Source organism: Heterocephalus glaber, unplaced genomic scaffold, assembly GCF_053883595.1.
Source record: "Heterocephalus glaber isolate CG9 unplaced genomic scaffold, H.glaber_assembly_v1.0 deba00001504, whole genome shotgun sequence".
Taxonomy (NCBI): domain Eukaryota; kingdom Metazoa; phylum Chordata; class Mammalia; order Rodentia; family Bathyergidae; genus Heterocephalus; species Heterocephalus glaber.
Window position 1 is genome coordinate 6,890,744 of NW_028258324.1, and position 19,588 is coordinate 6,910,331.

A 19,588-nucleotide genomic window follows, 5' to 3' on the forward strand; every position below is an offset into this window, starting at 1 on the left:
TTATCTTTTGCTCATCAATTTCAGCCCATCTTCAGAGAAGCTTTGTTGACTACTCAGAACTGGTGGTATATGCTATATGTTGTCATAGCATTCCATAGCTCTTATCCTAGATGAAATTTTCTGTCCCTCTTTCCTGTTATGGTGCTTTGTAAGAAGAGGAACTGTGTTGATGAACAAAGAGACAACATCATAGTAGTAAACATTTGAATGAATAATCCACTTTATTTTTAAAATTATATATTGACAATCTCAGTATATCTGTTCAGAACAATAAATCTGTTCAGTGGTTCTTCCTGAAGTTGTTTAGGGACGAGTTCCAGTCCTTCTCGTCTTTGCAAGATTTTGACTGGAATGTTCTTAATCTTATGATTGAGTATAGTATCTTTAAATATATTTACATCTAATTAACTGAGCAGAATCAATATTAGACAAATTGACAGAAGTTGCATTTATGTTTATTTTGATCCATTTTACATAAGCCTTAAAATGATATTGTTGATATTTAGGGTGTTAGTTTGGTAAAGGATACCCAAAGCTATGTTTATGAATGTGTCCTTTCAGAAGGTGTGTTAAGGTTACATGTGCTTATGTGGTCCAGGTATGGAAGGTAGTATATTAATTTCTCTTTTGTAGTCCATCATTTTATATGTCAAGTATTGACTATTGCTTATTTTCTATTAAATGTTTTTCTTTTAGACAAATATTGCTGCTTTTGTAGGAATATACTTTTTTTTTTGGTACCGGGGATTGAACTCAGGACCTTGTGCTTGTGAGGCAGGTGCTGGTGTCACTGAGCAAAATCCCTGACCCTCTAGGAATACACTTAAATGCCATAATGTAGAAAATGAAAGGAGTATAACTCAGAATAGTTTTTCATTTTTACAAGTTTTGTCTACTCTTTATAGTATTGATCCCACTTTCTGTTCCCTAGGTTACTGGAGTTGGCTATAATCAGTTTGGGGAAGTGATTGTTGATGGTGATGTTGTTCATGGATTCTACAACCCAGACGTTAGCAGAATTGTGGAAGTAAGTACTTTATTCTCCAAGACGGTAACTTTCTTCACAGTGACCGAAGACACCGTGATGGGTTCATAGATTGTGTGTGTTTTACTTAGGCGGGCTGTGTATGCAATGATGCTGTGATTCGGAACAACACTCTAATGGGGAAGCCTACAGAAGGAGCTTTAATTGCTCTTGCCATGAAGGTATGTGCCTGGTTGCTTTCCTTGGCATTATCTTACAACAGACTATGTGCAGCCATTAATTCCAGCATTACTAGATTTTAGGTATTAAGGGAAAAAAACTCAAAATATTTCATTGTTTTTACTTTTGGAAAACAGTTTTATTCTTAGAAATCAGAGCTATTTCAATATAACCTTATTCCTTCCATGCAAGGTACAAATTAATGATCATTGATGGATTTTTTTCTTAGGAAGAAATGTTCTTGTCTTCCATAATATTGAGATCTGCATGTGAAAAGTCTTATAAATGTGTTCTGTTGCTGATAAATACTAAATTTTAAATGGTTATGTGCTTGTTTTGGCAGCACGTGTACTAAATGAGTAAAAGGCACTGTTCACTATTTCCATGTAAAGATACTAATGCAGTTATGAGAATCACCTTTTTCTCATCTACCTTTTGCCTCCTTTATCTCAAAATGAGTGTCACATTAAAATTTGTGTTGGGAGAAGGAAGTGTTTTCAGTGACCTTTTCATCTGTCTCAGTTGATCTTATAGCTTAAGTCCTATATTTGTTTTTGTTTTTCAGTTTTTATTTTTCATTAGTACATGTTTTCAGAACATAATGATTACATTCCTCTTGGGGAGTTTGTACATGTACATAACACACCTTTATTCTTTTTTCAGCCCCCCATATCTTTTGGACCCCTTCATATTTGCAAAAGATCTAGCTCCCTATTTTATATTATCTGTCTTTTATTTTACTCTTTATTTATATTTTAGGTTTTTCATATAAGAGAAACCATGTGATATTTAAGCTTGGGTGTCTGGTTTACTTCATTTAACATTTGTGTTAGTGAGAAACATGGATGTCCACTCTGCTCTGTTCAGAAGAAAATAACTGTGCCTACTTTTGGGAACAGTTTGAGAAAACTAAGACTTGTGTGAAGTAAGATACATCTAAATGAGATTACTGGAAATAAAATCAATATAAAATTATAGGTTATTAAAATAATTTGATAAAATTTATAGTTTAAAAATATAAATGTTTATTTTCTTTTCTTTATCACTTGATGTGCTTGTAGCTAAAAAAACAGTGTAGCTTTTATTATAATTATTATTATTGTTTTTGGTACCGGGGATCAGACTTGGGACTTTGCGTAGCTTTTAAAAATATACTCAAACAGTGAATGAGATATCAAATACTTTCTCTGTTACGCTTCAGATATAGTAGTACCTAATTTGATTCTTTCCATGATTCTGGTCTCAATCTAACCAGAACAAATCAAATTCAATGGTTAGGGTCAATGTAGACCTTATGGGGAAATTTGATTTGGTTCTCGTCCAGTTGGGTTTGTGACCAGAGTTGTGGAGAGAATTGAGTTCATGAACTGAGGTAACACTCTAGCTTCTTAGATAAAGTGTGAATCCACTTCTTTATGGGCAGAGACTTGCATTTTAGGTAGAGAGTTAATACTAACATTCTTGTAACAGGTGAAAGGCAGGGCAGGATATTATATCTCAAATGTTGAGCCACACTTAAGGACAATGCAGATTCAGAGATGGAGCTGAGCTTTAAAGAATAGGAAGGGTTTGGATCAGGTAAAGTAGGGAAGCACAGAGGAATAAGCATAGGATGGATTGTGGTTAATCTGGATAACGAGGATTGTTAAATACTGTAGGCTGTATTTGGTGGGTTTCAATAGGACCTTTGAATGCCAAGGAGAGTCCGAACCTACTGCAAACAAAAACCAAGAAGCTGTAGATTTTTGAAAAATATTTTTTGTAAATATTCTGTAAAAAATATTTTGTAAAAATATTTTCTGGCACTTGTAAGAAGATTCAAAGGGCATTGTGAGGGAGGACAGCTATGTGACTAGGTGTAGTCAGGATATAAAGTGAATAGGAGTAGATTCAAGTTTATAAGTGTGGAATTGAATCTGAAACTTGTGCTGATTGTAAAAGTTCATGCTCAGTATTGGTTCAGTACCTTTCTTTATTTGTATCCTGTTTCTTTCCAGGATTTGAGCTGGTAGGTTAATATAGTCAGTATTAAAGGCTTTGTTTATACACAGTTCAGGTAATATAACTTAGACTATGTCTACACACCCAGGCTTTTTTATTGAAAACATAAGCTGCTGTATATAGATGGAGTATTGGCTATTCTTTCACCATTAATTGAAAAATAATTCAGGCATTTATATTCCACTAAGCTATAAGCTGTGACCTTTTTTAATCTGTTAAAGGGAAAAAAAATCATCGTGTGATGGTTCATATTAACTTAGTTTTCTGCCTTATAGATGGGTCTTGATGGACTTCAGCAAGACTATATCAGAAAAGCTGAATACCCTTTTAGCTCAGAGCAAAAGTGGATGGCTGTTAAATGTGTACACCGAACACAGCAGGTATCTTTTTTTTCAAAAAATATTGTACTTATATCCTGTTCACCTTAGGTGCCTAGTTTTTCCACTTACTCTCCAACATTAAATAATCACTGTACATAATAAAGTATGCTTTAAAGTATGTCCATTAATAGTGCACTCATGTCATGTTATTTGCATGTTCTCTTTGATGCTTTTTCTTACAGAATCCATGCGTAGATATATTTAGTTTTGCTGTGAACAAGACAACTTAAGTTTGTAGCATAGCTTGTGACATTAGGTTCTCTCAGTGTGTTTTTTATTCTTGCGGACAGTTGGTTACCCCTCTGTTGATTGTATTGTCAGTCTGTGTTCTTTAACTGAAAGAATGTCTTAATTTCAGAACAAATGAAACCACATTGTTTTGTTTAAAAATGTTTCCCAAATACTGTATATGTAGTCCGTGTTGATTGATCCAGTTTACAAACACAAAGTGACATGCACTGACATTTCAAGCTACCATCTTGTTCCTGGGGACTTTAGAAATTTTTACTGTTTGTTTAATGAGTTCTGAATTATCCACAGTATATAGTTATATCATTCCTAGTTACTGTTACCTGGTTAATACTTAAATTTCCTAATCCCTCTCTTTATACTCTTTGCTTCAAACACTCCTATCCCATTGGCAGTTCTTGGAAATGTGTTCTCCACTATAATAACTTTTAAAAACTTAAATATTCACTGTATTTTTGAACACAAGAAATAACAGTTTTTTGATGGGTCTATCTCACCCTTTATAAACCACTACACAATACCACAAGATTCCGTGTCTCGTGTAATAATAAACAATTTGAATTTTTAGCAGTCTTTAATGCAATTTCATAAAAGTTGTGCACGGAAGATCTCAGTTGCAGGAGTGGTGGACAGGGAGTGGCAGGATACACGTTTGGAAATAGTTATGTGATTCTTCTTCCCATTTCCCAACCCAAAGAGTTCTTTCTACATATGAAACCAACCAATGAAACAAACAGATAAAATACAAAGCATGGATGTGACTCAGGATATGAAAGAGGTCAGCCTGACACAGATAAGGCAAACTTGCCAATTTAAAAATAACTCCATAGCTCAAATAGTTTGTTCTTAGAGGACTTTTATTTGAATATAACACTACACTTTTACCTCCTCTCTCTCTCTGGATCCAGCCCAAATCACAAGGAATAAGAGATAACTCATAAGTACTTTTGAAGGCAGAAAGCAATACACAAGAATTCTAAATGAGGAACCAATAGAACTCCCCGCAGTACCTTTTGTTTTTTTTTTAGGCCAGACCATTCACTTTTCCTTACCTTTGTGGAATGTCAGAAATCTGATCTGAGAATAAGAGTAAGAAGGCAGGATTCAAGCTTAAGACTGAAAGCAGAATGATTAAGGATAAGTCATTTTCCTCAAGAATAAGATTCTAAGCCTTAACTCCAGATGTCTCTTAGAACATGTGTTTACAAGCATTTCTATACCTTCATTGTCTGCATCAAAATATTTAAGAATTTTAGAAAAGCTTACTGGGAGTTCTCAACAGTAAGGACATCTCAATCAAGCCTTATGTTTGTTGGAAGATTTTAGCTATTGCTGGGCTTCATTTTATCACTTAATAGCAAATCTACCAGTCAGTTAGCTCTGCCAATACCCATGGAGTTTTTAGTTTTCTAATTATTTTACTCTTGAATGTAAATGGAAAGCCAGGGATCGTTAGAAACTTGAAGAAAGTCTTCAGTATGGGGGGAGAAAAAAGGAACAAACTAACAGATGGGGATCTCAGAGAAACAAAGTTAATGCCAGATACTAAAGAAAGTTTTCAGGGACTATAAAAACATGACAACAAAATACTTTCCATAGAATATTTACCAAATAAGGAATCTGTCAGAAAGAGGTAGACAGTATAAGAGATAGGGTACGCGCTGGGCATGGTCTCACATGCCTGTAACTCTAGCACTCTGAGAGACTGAGGCAGATGGATCACAAGTAATAAGACTGTCTCAAAATTTTAAAAAGAGGAGTGGGTTGGGGATGTGGCTTAGTGTGAAGGTCCCATGTTTAATCCTTAGAACCTGGGTTGGAGGAGGGATGAGGAGAAAAGGTTTAAGAATTAAAGCAGCTTCTTTATATTTTTCTACTTTAATAGTGACATTGGAAGATAAGTGAGCAAAACCTTCAAAATGACAGCAAGTTTATTCCTAGCTAAACTTAAATAAAAATGTGGAGATAAAATAAAACTGTATCCCATACTACACACTCTTTTGTTTGTTAAAGAAAGATACTAGTAGATAATAAAGCAAAAGAAAGGCTTAGAATCCAGTGAGGATAACAATGAGGGGAAGTTCCTGATATATAGGTATAGCAGGTGTAAAAACCAGCCAACTCGTATTAGAGAAGGAAAAGAAAAGACTGAAGGAGAGGTTTCCAAAAAAAAAAAAAAAATGTGGGTGTGATAGCATACCTGGTCATTTGATCATATGAAAATTATCACAAGAAGGATTTTATATCACACTGGAGTTGGGGAAGAATGAGAGGTATAAATAAAACTAATCCAGTAGAAAAGGCAGTTTTACTTGCTACAAAATAAAGGTAGTTTATTATTACACAAGGCAAAACCTGAGCAGGAGGTCATTGAGGATGGACCATGGAAATAATAGCATGTCCTGCTGCTTTCCTGCCCCCAGAATAGCTGCTCACTGTAGTTACCTGGGAACCCTGCCATATGAACCTCAGTGTATACCTACGCAGTTGTAGCAGTGATACAAAAGTAGCAACTTAAGCACTGGCCCTTACATTTCCTTTGGGAAGTGACACAAATATTTCTTACTTGGGAGAACTGTGGTACGGTAGGGAAATACATTTCTACTGCAAGGAAAAGTAAGATGTTTGTACACTACTGTGGTCATTAACACCACTTGGCTCAACAAGGAGGAATCATAGTTAAAAAGGATAGTGACAGATCTTGGGGAGAGGGAGAAAATTATAGAACTTTATTCAAAGACATTAAAAGGCCTAAATAAGTGAAGAGCTACCATATTAATTTCCCAGAAGACTGAACATTCTGACAGTGATAGGCTCATCAAATTAATCAGTAAATTCAATACAAATACAGTAAAAAATTTCAACATGTTTTATTTGAATTAGAGTCATCAATCTAATTTTAGAAATTGTTTGGAAGAGCAAATGAGTATAATAGCCAAGATACTCCTAAAGAAGAAAAATTTGATGGTAATGTTGGAAGTGGGACTGATCAGTGTCATGATCAGATATGGTGGCATCTTGGTTTTAATCAAGACCTATTTTTTTTCTAAAGTTGAAATAATTAGGATTGTATAGTACTGTCACAAGGTTAGACAAATTGACCAGAGTCAGGTAGATGTCATCAACAGAACTACAATTACACAGAAACTGGACTTAGCAAAAAGCAAGTGTTACAGATCATTGGGGAGAAGATGAACCTTTCAGTAAATGCCAAGAGAACTACTACTTATCCGTAAATAAAGCATCAAGTTGAATTTCTATCTCTTACTTTTCATGAAAACAGTGCAGGGAAAACTAAAGAGAAATGTAAAAAGCAAAACTATAAAACTTTTGTAAGGCAGTAAAGAATATCGTTTGATTTGGAGTAGGAAGTGATCTTTCCTTCAAGCCAACTTTATACAGCTTTATAAGATCCTTATCAAAAACAATTACTTCTAGTAAGTTGTGGGAAACAACCTATAACATTTTACAACTCACAAACTCCTTCCCCTAAAAGTCATGTAAAAGTTAACAAAACCTTTTGTTGCAGTTTTGAATGGGAAAAGTTTTAAGAGATGTTGGACCTGTCACAGGAGGCACATAAGAGCTCATCAAAGGCTAACTCATAACCTGGAGAAAATGAACTAAAACCTGCAGGATTCTCAGCAGGATGGTCCGCACTCTGAGGACAGGAGTCTTGTCTCTTTTGAGTGAAACTGTGTAGATGTCAAGACTAGAAAGCCTGAGTGTGATTGATGCAGTTGATGTAGGGATGCCAAGGCCACATCAAGATACTTGGTTTAACATGGTCAAGTCTATGCTGATGGTATCAGGGAAGAAGAAAATATGAAGTTTTGTTCTTGCACCCTGTAAGGCTTCTGTGCCAAAGTGGCTAATACATGTGTCTGTCAGAGAATCTTTCCTTAGAGCCAAGAACCAAATACCAGAATGGGAAATTCTGGTTTCCCCTTTCAATTCAGCTTGGAAGATACAATCTATTAGTGGTATTTTTCCTTTCCATAAAAGACAGCAAAGTGTCTTATATGAGCAAACATAACTTTAAAGATACCAAAACTCTACATTTTTATAAAACTTGATTTAAAAAAAACTTAATTTAAAATAACAGGATTTCAACTAGAACTATCAAAAATATACCCTGCATTTGGCATCCCAAGTGCCTTCCATTTTCTGTGACTGGACTGAGAAGCATCTGGTTTTTTCAGGATTGTTCCCATTCTTGCCAGCATCTCCTTGCCCCTTTTTCCTTTGAGCAGCTTCTCTCCTTTCTTTTCAGCCTTTTTAGGCCTGGACTATGGTTTTGGAGGGGCAGGCTTAGCAGACAACTATGCCAATGCCCTCTTTCCAATGTAATCTTTCATTTTTATCTCCTTTTGCCTTTCTCTTGGGCATGGTGGCAGCAGTGCATGGCAAGTGGCTTGCCAGTCCATGTGGTTCTTCTCTCTTCCTCACTTTGCTGGGGAAGAGTTCATAACCCTTCCATCTCACTCCAGAACGTATTTCTCAGCCTCTCTTGGTGTGGGAGTACTCAGTCAGTTTCCTGGATTTAGTCATCTTTAAGTTCCATCCCTTGTAGCCTGTACCAAGTTGTGCGGATGGGGGCATGATTTCCGTGTCAGAAGTCGGTATAAAAAGTACTAATGTATTGAAGGAGAAAGTCCAGGATACCTGAATCTGTTAGGAGATTTGACAGGACTTATTTCCCACAAAAGGATTCAATTGACCCAATTAATTTGGAAGTATATCATGTGTCAGGAAGTTCAAAGCCAAACACCAGGGTGTGAGTCTTGATTTTAAACAGAAGCTGCCAGTGACTTTACTCAGATTTCTGTAGTGGCCATGCATGGGGCCTTCCTGTCCGCATGGAACCTGCAATCTCTTGGACTCCAACTTACGGATTTGGCCTTTCCTGGGACTCCCACCCAGAGCTCAGGAGAGATAATGCAGCAATTCTGGAAATGTGGAGCCAAGGCAACCCCCTCATGATCAGGGCAACACTGCAGATGGGTTCTAGGCACATGGAGGGGAGGATCCAACTCCAGCCCCCATTTCCTACCTGAGTCATATGGCACAAGAAGGGGAGGGGTGACCCTGTGCCATGCCATTGCCCTTGGTCTGGACAGGGCTGCATAGAGCCCAGGACAATGAAAGCCACAGAGCTGACACAGCTGGAATCCAGAATACTGACAAGCTTTGCTTTAACTATATCATAAAGATTATGAGAGGGGGAGTAGGTCACAATAAGCAGTGTTTAAAATCGTCAGTTGAAGGATTAGCAGTATAAATATGTTAAAAACATGGGAGTAACATGGCAACAGGTAATACAGTTAAAATTGATTTGTCTCTATGAACTATAGGACTAGAGATGAGAAGAATTGGGTAGAATTTTTCATAGTAAGCTTTTGAATATTACCTTTTGTTTGGTTGTATTTTGTGTGTATGTGCACTGGGGATTGAACCCAGGGCATTGCCCAGTTACTCAGTGGTTGTGAGAATTAAATAAGACCGTAGAGAAGTAGAGGTACATACAGATATATAGATAGTAGTGAATAAGAAACATGAAACATTGCTTATGGGCTGAAGTTAGATCTTTCCTTTCCTTGTTACATTGAGATGAGCCTCTTCCCAAATCTCAGAGTACCTAATTCATGGTTGAGTGTAGCACTGCCTTCAGTGTGTGGGCATGTGGGGCATTTCTATTTTCTGTAGAAGGCCCAGAATGCTCCCCATAGGAATTTTTGATCATCAGAGTTCAAGTGCCACTGAGAAACTTCGCTGGGGATCATAAGAAATACATATCACTTGTTTTTGGACTCCAATAGCAGATATATACAAAGTGAAGTTAAACTTACATTTGGTGTATTTTTCTTCTTAGGACAGACCAGAGATTTGTTTTATGAAGGGTGCCTATGAACAGGTGATTAAGTACTGTACTACATACCATAGCAAAGGACAGACCTTGACCATTACACAGCAGCAGAGAGATCTGTACCAGCAAGAGAAGGCACGCATGGGCTCAGCAGGACTCAGAGGTAAGGTCATGTCAGCATAGTCCCTGGGGTCGAAAGCAGTAGCCTTTTAATTACAGATGAATTCATGTTTCACATCTAAACTGTCTGCCTCCAAGTCTAGGCTTTGTAGAAATCTTGCGATTTCTGAAGTGTCGGTGCTTTAGTTGGCTAACTGATGCTCAAAAACCGAAAAGCCAAGAATGACACAAAATAAAAACTCTGGTTCTTACAGACTCTGTTTGTCTCTGGATCTCTGAGTAGGTGGTAGAAATTTTATTTTAAACAAGTTTATTTCATGAGAAAGAAAATGGATCAAAGTAAAATTGTGTTATCCATTCCTAATTTTGTCACTTTGTCTTAGTAGTTAATAGAATTAATTTCCTAAAAATGGAAGTCTTCAGCTTCTAATTTGTCCTTTAAGGCAAGGTGATTGCCACCTTGATCCTCATCTGCTGTCCTTCTTTCTTTTGCTGTTCACCAGGAGGGTAAAGAAGTGCCTAGAAACTGCTTTCAGTGGTGGCAAACTTATGGCATGTGTGTTGTTTTTCTTTTAAGACAAAAGATGTTGAAGTTTATGAGTTATTTTTTTCTAAACTAAAAGCTCAGTATTCATGTTTAATTGCAGTGTTGGCACTTTACAGTACATAAGTGCATTTTGTGTTGCAGTTTGGCCACTTATCCCTAAAATGTTTGCTATCACTGGCTTGTGTGTATGTTGCTGCCTGGGCAGTTATTGTAAACCCCTGAAATGTTACTGGAAACCTCTGCAGTAGGCTCCAGTCTCTTGCTCAGTATGTGACGCAAGCCTGAGAAAAAAACTAAAAAGACAGAACTAAGAGAGACAGAATACCAGGGAGCCAGGACGGCCAATGGGTAGTGGTCTGTCCAAGCCACTAATTTTTATTAATAATCAGTTGAGGTAAAGGTGAACTACATGCAAGGGCAGGACTATGTGAGAAGATTCACAGTCATGCAGTTTCTATGGAAATTAATGTAAGCAAGGCTCGTAAAGGACAAAACAAAGCATTCTCAAATTAGGAACAGAATAGACAAAATACATGGTTGTAATTAAAACATTGTCCTTCTAGTAAGAAGGTTTTAGTTGTGGGAATGGAATTTGGGTGCAAGTTACTCTGACCTCGGCATGTAGGCTTTGGACTCGCTTCTCAAAATAAGCCAATTGTGGGATAGACTCTTTGCAGCCTGCATTGTTTACAGCCTGCTTTTGGGCATAATCAGTATTGCAGTATCCACAGGCAATGACTGAGAAGAGAGAGGGAAGGAGCCTCTGCTGGATACCACACATCAGACCACTTCTCCTAGGGATGCGTTGTAGGTTTGAGGACAGGGCCATGTTATACCTGCTTCTTACCTTCTGGCTTATGCAAAGTACAGGTAGTTACGTAATCTGTCAAAAAAAATTTTTAAGAGTTGGTTTCCTCTTATAATTTTAATGAAATGGAAGTCAAATACTATATTTCCTAGGGGAAAAGAAAAAGTTATGTGAAAATGTTCTTGTTTGTGGTTCACTTAATTAAGAGCATTCTTTAGATTTAAAACATCTGGTTAGAGTCATAGGACTTCTACTTTTGCAGTAAGGCTAAATTGTGGACAGAGAATGCTGCCCCCAGCCTGCTGCCATGCTTTATATCCTTCTCTCTCTTAGTGCTCTGCACCAGCCCCCAGGACACCAAGCCAGGGCCACTCCCACGTCTTCCTAGAGCTTGGGGCATCCTACCTGGGGTTGTGGAGTATGCTGTGATCATCCTAAAACCTCACACTCTGTCTCCAAGGAAAAGAGGAGCCTCCCGGCTGAAAATTTGTTTTGTGAATGGATCTATTTTTGTATGAATTTTTTTTGGGGAGGGGGCCACCGGGGATCGAACTCAGGTCCTTGTGCTTGTGAGGCAGGCAGCAGAACCACTGAGCTAAATCCCTGACCTGAAATTTTTTTTTTAAGGAAATAGCTTTTTCTTCTTCTTTTCTCCTCATAAGAGACTTTGATGGTAGGTTCCAGGGTTTCTAGTTTTCCTCCTACAAGTCTGAATCCTGAACATGGTGCCAGACATCTCCCTTAGCCTTCAGGCTTTCTGGATCCTTCAGACCAGAGTGGATTATCCAAGCATCATTTCTGGGATAGGGGAAACCTCTTCTCTAGTTTAGTTGGGTCAGTTCTAAGAATTGGAACTGTGAGATCAGAGCTTTTTTTTTAAAATACATACATTTATCAAGACAGAACAGATGTGCAGTGCTACCTCGATATTCTGGAGAATTGGATAAAGGAGTTCCCCCACATGTTCTGAATGTGCTATCTTGTGAACTGTGGGCAGACTCAGGTATGTGGTGATCCTAACCATAGGAAGCTTGATCTCTGGCTTAAGGGCCACATCTACCCTCCCTGGCTCATTTCAGTTGCCCTCTCTGGCTAGACTGAAAGAATGGTACTGTTGGTTGGGGGTCGGCCCAGTATTAATAGTTGCTAGAGCAAGGGGTAGTTTAGGAGGCTCTGGGGTCATTGGAGGGAGTCCTTATAGCCAGAAAGAGGGTTTTTGTTGCAAAAGCTTGTGTATGAAGGGCACTGGCAGCTTCTCTGAGCTCTTCCTGGGAAGACTGGTAAAGGGGGCCTGTTGCTTCCCTGGGTTACCTGATTCAGCTGGCTTCGGATATATACAGCTTTGGCTCTTTCATTTTAAATCTACTTTTGCTAAGATACACTTAACTAGAACAGGTGAGGGGAACAAAATGTGAACCTGTTTGCCACACTTCTTGGCCTTCTGACAAGTCATCATTTGCAATTTGTTTCCAGTGGTTAGTGAAGCACTGATGCAGTTAAATAATGAGGTGGAGATAGTTTGGTTACTCTTAGTAGCCCACAGCAAGAGTTTTAGGTTTGGTATGGATTTGGAAACTTAAAGAGGGCTTAAAAGTTCTAGTATATATTCCTAGTCTCCTTAATTTTGGGAATGAAAGTTTTCATACGTTTAAATTTTGACTCTTTTCATCTGAAGGAGTGTGAATTGGTATATGTGTGGTTTTGTGTTGTGAGCTGGTACAAGAGAACATTTTTGTTTCACAGGGTTTTGAGAAACATTCTGGTCCTTTGTTCTTGCCTAATGTCTTTTCTTTATGTTCCTTTTGTGCCCTACTTCCCTCGTTCCCCTGAGAGTCCCACAATGGAAGAACCGACAGATTTTAAATCTCAGTTGATATGTACTTCAGTTGTGTCTTACAAACAAAACTTGTTTATAGCTGGGCATCATTGTGCACGCCTGTGATCCCAGCACTTGGGAGGTTGAGGCAGGAGCATCGCTGTGACTTTGAGGCCAGCCTGAGATACATAGTGAGTTTAAGGTGACCCTGCACTACAAAGCGAGATCCTTTCTCAAAACAAACAAACGAACAAAACAACAATGACAACAAAAAATTATTTCTTAAACGCTTTGGGTCCTTAGTTTTAAAAGTGGAATGTATGTATTGTTTTTTGTCAACAGGCTTGCACATGAAAAATGTTTACCTGCTCTTAAGCTACAAAGTATTAGTAGCTCTTAAGTTGGGCTAAAGATGTGGGCAAATACATGAGGGATACTGACCTGTAGGCCAGTTCCACCCCTCCATTGAGAGTATCCAGAGCGGATCTCTTGTTAGCATTTGCTGACATACAAATTGATATTCACTGCTTCTGTTACCATCTGCCTCTATCCTAGGCCAGGAACTATCCAGGGACTCATTCTATTCAGAGAGAAAGCCTTTGGGGCCCACATCTGCATATCGGAAAAATAGTAGTACCTTCCCTTTAACTTTGTTTTTCCAATTCTCCATACCTTCTGCTTGAATAAGAATAGATATTTTTGGGCTCCCTGGGACATTTAGTCTCTCCATGAGGTATTTATGCTCACTTTGTGTATATCTGTGTATTTTTTGGGTAATTTAAGATATTCAGTCTAAGAATATTCCAGATGCATGTGTGTTCCTTTGTTTCAAAAAAAGGGTAGTTAGCATTGGTTCCAGAATTCTGAGGGTAAGCTGATACTTGGAAAATGAACACTACTTTGTACTATATTGTAATTGCCCGGAGATGACAAGAAACTAAAAATAATAATTTTGTGGTGTTATTACTATATTTTTAAAGAAAAAAGCCACACGTAAGAATTTCTAGTTAATGTTATGGAAAGAGTTCAAGAATCCAAACTGGTGTTAATGGTCTTACAACAGTTTTATAGAATAACTTTACCTTTCAGGTTTTTTCATGTATATAGTTGTTACAGGCTATAATTAATTAATTAATTAATGCAGCCTTATCTTTAAGCTATTAAATTTTTCTGGAGACCTATGAAATGAAATGGAAAGATGAAGATGCATTAGAAGCCACCTTCAGAGGTGTCTGTTTAAAATTGACTTTAAAGCTTGACAAACCCATGTTTATGTAAATAATTTATGTTTCCTAGAATTTCAGTAGTATCTGTGAGAAGTAGCTACGTGTGGTTGCTCTGCAGAAATGGTCTTCATTCTCTCTCACTTGCCCTCTCTGCTTAACGGTTCTTAAGTTTTACTACTTTTAACATTTAATAGCTTTTCAACTAGCCCTTATTTGGAATGATTAAATATAATGTCTTGGCATGTAAAAATTTTGATTTTTAAAGGTTATATAATATTTATGGATGACAATATAATCTTAAGTGGTTTATGATCAACTAAATTCTAATGTTTTTGTGACTCACATTTTCTTTTTTGGATTTCATTATTATTTCCCAAGTTCTTGCTGTGGCTTCTGGTCCTGAACTGGGACAGCTGACATTTCTTGGCTTGGTGGGAATCATTGATCCTCCCAGAACTGGTGTGAAAGAAGCAGTTACAACACTCATTGCCTCAGGAGTATCTATAAAAATGATCACTGGAGATTCACAGGAGACTGCAGTCGCTATTGGTATAACTAGGGTGCTTTGTTCTGTTTTTGATAGTTTTTCTTAAAATATTGCAGTACATAGTTTTACAAGCCATTAGATACGAAGTATGTTTATATAGTGTTGAAATTGTACAATTGATACTTTTTGTTCAGACTCTATATAAAATTGTAGATAAATACTGATTATAGTTTAAAAAGTAATACTGTATTGAAAATATGTAACTGCCATTATGAAATCATAAATGTATTTTATTTAAAAATTAATTATTTTTAACTTCATAATCCACTATACTGATAGGTAAAAGCATCAACTCATGAATGTGAAAGAATACATGAAATTTAGATTTTCATTTCAGCCTAAGCATACATACCTTTCAAAGCAGATTTGTACATAAATAGGAAAAAGGTAGCTTATTGTATATGTTTTCTCATATGTACCTGTGATATTTGAATGCTGTGTAAGAGTACCTTAAGAAGTATAAGGGAAAAAAACCCATGAAAGCTAATTTGTCAGAGCCTGTAAATTATAATTCATACTGATAAGTTTAGCAGTTTGCTGAACTCCGCAAATTCTGATTTTATTAATTTTGACAGGGGCTATACTAGGAGTTCCAGGCTTCATTTTATCTAAGAAAAAACAAAAGACAGAAAACCCCAGACTGATTACAGATGCAGATAGGTGTGTCTTACCAGTAGTTTGTCTTGTGATCTCTTGATTTAACAGATAGTTTATAGTTGAAAAGAAGGTGAATAACAAGTCATTAAATGAAGATATTGTTAGTCAATCCATGAAGCTATTTGGTTAATAACATTTTCTCTGTCTTCACTTTAGCCAGTCGTCTGGGATTATATTCTAAAACCTCCCAGTCGGTCTCAGGAGAAGAAATAGATGCCATGGATGTCCAGCAGCTTTCACAGATAGTACCAAAGGTGGGCTCAGACCAGACCCTTTCAGACAGAGGCCTTTATTCTAAGTGTTAACTATTCCTGCTCTCTTCATAAGACTGTTTATATATGAACAAGTGAGACATAACCACCACTTTAGTTGGTCCAGATTCTGAAGTCTCATTGAAATGAATCTTATTATTTATGGCATGGTCATTATGAATATGCAAAATGGTTAACTTCAGTAAGAACTGACCTCTAAAGAAGGGACTATGACTATAGAAATTTACAGTGCTTGTATTTACAAGTTAGATGAAGAGGATACTATTAATTTCTACTCCTTATCATTTTGTTACATCTTTTAGTATGAGTATATAGGTTTTTAAAAAATTGAGGTGGTATTTACAATAAATTTTGCCTTTTGTAGTTTACTCTTTGGAGTTTTGACAGATGTATGCAATCTTGTAACCATCATTGCAGTAAAGATACAGAACAATTTCATTATCTCCTCTCTCAATTTCTCTTACACTTTTATGGAGCCAACTGCTCCCCTTTCTTCCAGCATTTGGCAGCCACTGACTAATTCATTTTCTTTTCCAAAATGCTTTAGAAATAGATTCAGACAGTATGAGGCTTTAAAACCTGCTTTTTTGACTTAGCATATGCATTTGAGATTTAGCTATATATTGATTGTGTTTATTAGTATTCTTTTTTAAATTGCTGAGTATGGCTATACTTTACTTACCATATGAGTATATGTACTTTACTTGTTCATTGCTCTAAGGACATGTGGATTTTTCCAGTTTTTGCTGATTATGAATAAGGCTACTGTAAACATTTGTGTACCAGTTTTTTCATGGAAACATTTGTGTACCAGTTTTCTTTTCTTTTCTCTTGGTTAAATACCTATAATTGTTTGGTCATATGGTTTTTTAATAAGAAATGGCAAGTTGTTTTACAAAGTAGCTTTGTTATTTTGTACTCTCATCTATAGTGTTTGAAAGTTTTAATTGTTCTGTATCTTTATCAGCATGTAAGATTGTCATTTCTTTCGCCAATTTATACCTAATAGTTGTACAGTGGTATCTTATTGTGGTTTTCATTTGTATTTCCCCTCACAACTAATGATGTTGAATGTTTTTTCATGTGCTTATTTACATTACAGTATTATCTTTAGTGTCTGCTCTGCTAGTGTTTCAGAATTGTATTGTGAGCTTTGTAATATATTTAATACTATATCTCCTTCAATTATTTTATACTCATGTATTAAGATTATGGAATTTTCTTAAATTATTATATTTTAAGGATCATCTTTATATAATACTTTTTTCTGATTAGAAAATTTATTCATCAGTAGTATATGTTCATTATAGAAAAATTGAAAAATACAAGAGTAAGAGCTGCAATGCAAGCTGCTTGTAATAAACCCAGACACTCAGGGTTAGACAGCCATAGAGCATCCAAGATTCTAAAATAAGTTAGCCCATTGTGACTTCTGAAAAATGTGTTTAACAAAACTTAGTCTATACTTTCTAGTGTTATAAGACAACATTCATTTTATGGAACTTTGACATTTCTGAAATCATTAGTTATTATTAGAAAATACTTTTATAGCTGTACAGTATTTTGCTTGTGTATACCACGTGTATATATACACATAAACACAGCATACACATATATTGGTTATATAGACATTTTTTGTTGAAATTTGAGTTTTCATGTATTTCTAGTTCTGTAAATAATACTTTAGGTAGCAACCATTTATTATGTCCAGGCAGTGCATAGTATTTCACACATCTTAATTTACTCCATGTAGCCACTTTATAAAAAATAGGCAGCCTCATTTTTTTTGTTTTGTTTTGTTTTTTTGGTACCGGGGATCGAATTTGGGTCTTTGCGCTTACGTGGCAGGCAGCGAAACCACTGAGCTAAATCCCCGGCCCTAAGCACCTTCATTTTAAAGTTTTTAATAGATTATTTTGTTAGTGTGGTGTTAAGTGTACAGAATAATTGAACAAAGAATAATACCAGCCTCATCTCCACTCTTCACAATTTCTCATTCCATTAGTATAATTAGTTACAGTTGATCAACAAACTTTGATATGTTCCTACTATAGCCCATGTTTATATTTTACCTAGGTTTACTTTTTGTGTTGTATATTTCTAGTGGTTTTGACAAATGCATAATAATACATGTTCATCGTTATGAGTTTATACAGAGTAGTTTTACTGCCGTTAGAAATCTCATGTTTCACTTATTCTTTACCTTTGTTTGAATCCCTGCAGCCATTGACCTTTTTACTCTCTCTCTCTCTCTCTCTCTCTCTCTCTCTCTAGTTTTGCCTTTTATAGAATGTAACATAGTTGGAGTAATACCATATGTCACTTTTCAGACTGGCTTTTTGCCTAAGCAGTGTACATATAAGATTCCAGCATGCCTTTTCCTATTCCATGAGCGTGCCAGTTTGTCACTTCACCTTTTTAAGGACATCTTCATTGTATCCAAGTTTGGCAGTTAGAAATAAATGCTGTAAACATAGGCAGGTTTTTGTGTAGGCATTAAATTTTCTACTCAGTTGGGTAAATAACAAGGAGCACAATGGCAGAATTGGATCATATGTTAAGATTATGTTTAGCGTCATAAGAAACTTGTGACCCAGTTTTTATAGATGAGGAAATTGAAGACCATAGAACTTCGGGGATTTGGTTGATACGTCAGAACTGGTGAGAAGTGGTATTGGCATTCAGATTGGAACTCGTGTTTATATGATTCCAAAAATTCATTATCTATTGTTTGCAGTTTCTTTGAACATCATTATAATGTAAGACTTTGTGCCCGTACTTGATTATTTCTGTAGATAAGTTCCTACATGTGAAATGACCGGACCAGAGATCAGCACATTCATAGGGTCCTAAACAGGTATTGCTGAATTGTCCTCTGAAAAGGTTTCAGTTTATATTTTTACAACTATGCTTAGTATGGTGGTTTTAAGCCCCTAGACCTTTAATGCACTTCCTCCATCCTCTAGTAAGTAGTTAGATTTTGGAGGTAGAAACACACTGTTTTGCTCATCCATGTTTTCTCTTTCTTGGGCTCTAATCACAAATGCTGCTTTCAGAGCATCAAGGGCAGTGTGAGTATTTTCTTAGTTTTGGAGTAAGGGGGAAGGTATTTCCATATTTGAATGGAATTCTGTGTGTGTGCATGTGTGTGTGTGACTTTATCATTATTGTTCATTTCTTTTCTTTCTTTTTTTTTTTTTGGTTCCAGGGATCAAACTCAGGACCTTGCGCTTGCAAGGCAGGCAGCAGCACCAGTGAGCTAAATCCCTGGCCCTCATTATCATTCATTTCTGAAAGAGTAAATCCAATATTGGCTCTCCAGGGGTTTTGGGACAGAGTATCTATTACTAAGTGGATGTGAAATCTACAGTTGATTATCCCATTAGACTTTTGTTCAACCTTTTCCCAGATGCTAACAGGTAGTGAAACAGATTTAATATTTCATTTTATTTACTTTTTTCAGTCCACCCTCTAGTTCTCTGACAAAAATGCTAATGAACGCTGGAAAACAGCCTAAAAGTTAGAGAAGGAAGAAGCAAATTACAAATCATGTCATTAGCCTCAACAAATTACATCATCTTTCTTTCCCAGAGGACTAAGAGTGGTTGTACATTGCTTATGGCAGATACTGATGTTATTTCAGAGAATAAAACAAAACATAAGCCTTGTCTGAAACTTATTGGTTAAATTCATTCTGCTCTATAGAGGAATTCCTTAAATACCAAGACTGCCTTAAAAGTATTTCATGTGTTTTGACTAGGTCTTTTCCAAATATTACAGAATATTTTTATTAGCAGGACTGTTTCCTCCCTTCCTGTATCTTTTTCCCACTTCTTGCATTCATATAACTCTCTTAGAACAACATGTATTTTTGGCCTTCTGCTTTTGGTTCAGA

General features: G+C 36.5%; 1 protein-coding gene and 1 pseudogene across 16 annotated transcripts in view; one reads left to right on the forward strand and one right to left on the reverse strand.

The window, feature by feature from the left end:
• Positions 1 to 19,588, forward strand: part of Atp2c1 (ATPase secretory pathway Ca2+ transporting 1) — a 141,592-nt gene that overhangs the window by 89,842 nt on the left and 32,162 nt on the right. For all 15 annotated transcript variants that reach the window (XR_015441113.1, XR_015441114.1, XR_015441116.1 and 12 more), the window contains 6 exons: positions 932 to 1,027; positions 1,117 to 1,206; positions 3,481 to 3,585; positions 9,707 to 9,863; positions 14,596 to 14,766; positions 15,578 to 15,675. Coding sequence is in view for 10 of the 15 variants with exons in the window: in XM_087186931.1 (XP_087043057.1) it covers positions 932 to 1,027; positions 1,117 to 1,206; positions 3,481 to 3,585; positions 9,707 to 9,863; positions 14,596 to 14,766; positions 15,578 to 15,675 (717 nt within the window). In the remaining 5 variants the exon portion in view is untranslated. The remainder of the gene's footprint in view (positions 1 to 931; positions 1,028 to 1,116; positions 1,207 to 3,480; positions 3,586 to 9,706; positions 9,864 to 14,595; positions 14,767 to 15,577; positions 15,676 to 19,588) is intronic.
• LOC147825229 (high mobility group nucleosome-binding domain-containing protein 4-like) lies at positions 3,580 to 9,711 on the reverse strand (annotated as a pseudogene). The gene has a single exon (XR_015441125.1). The product of XR_015441125.1 is annotated as a high mobility group nucleosome-binding domain-containing protein 4-like (transcript).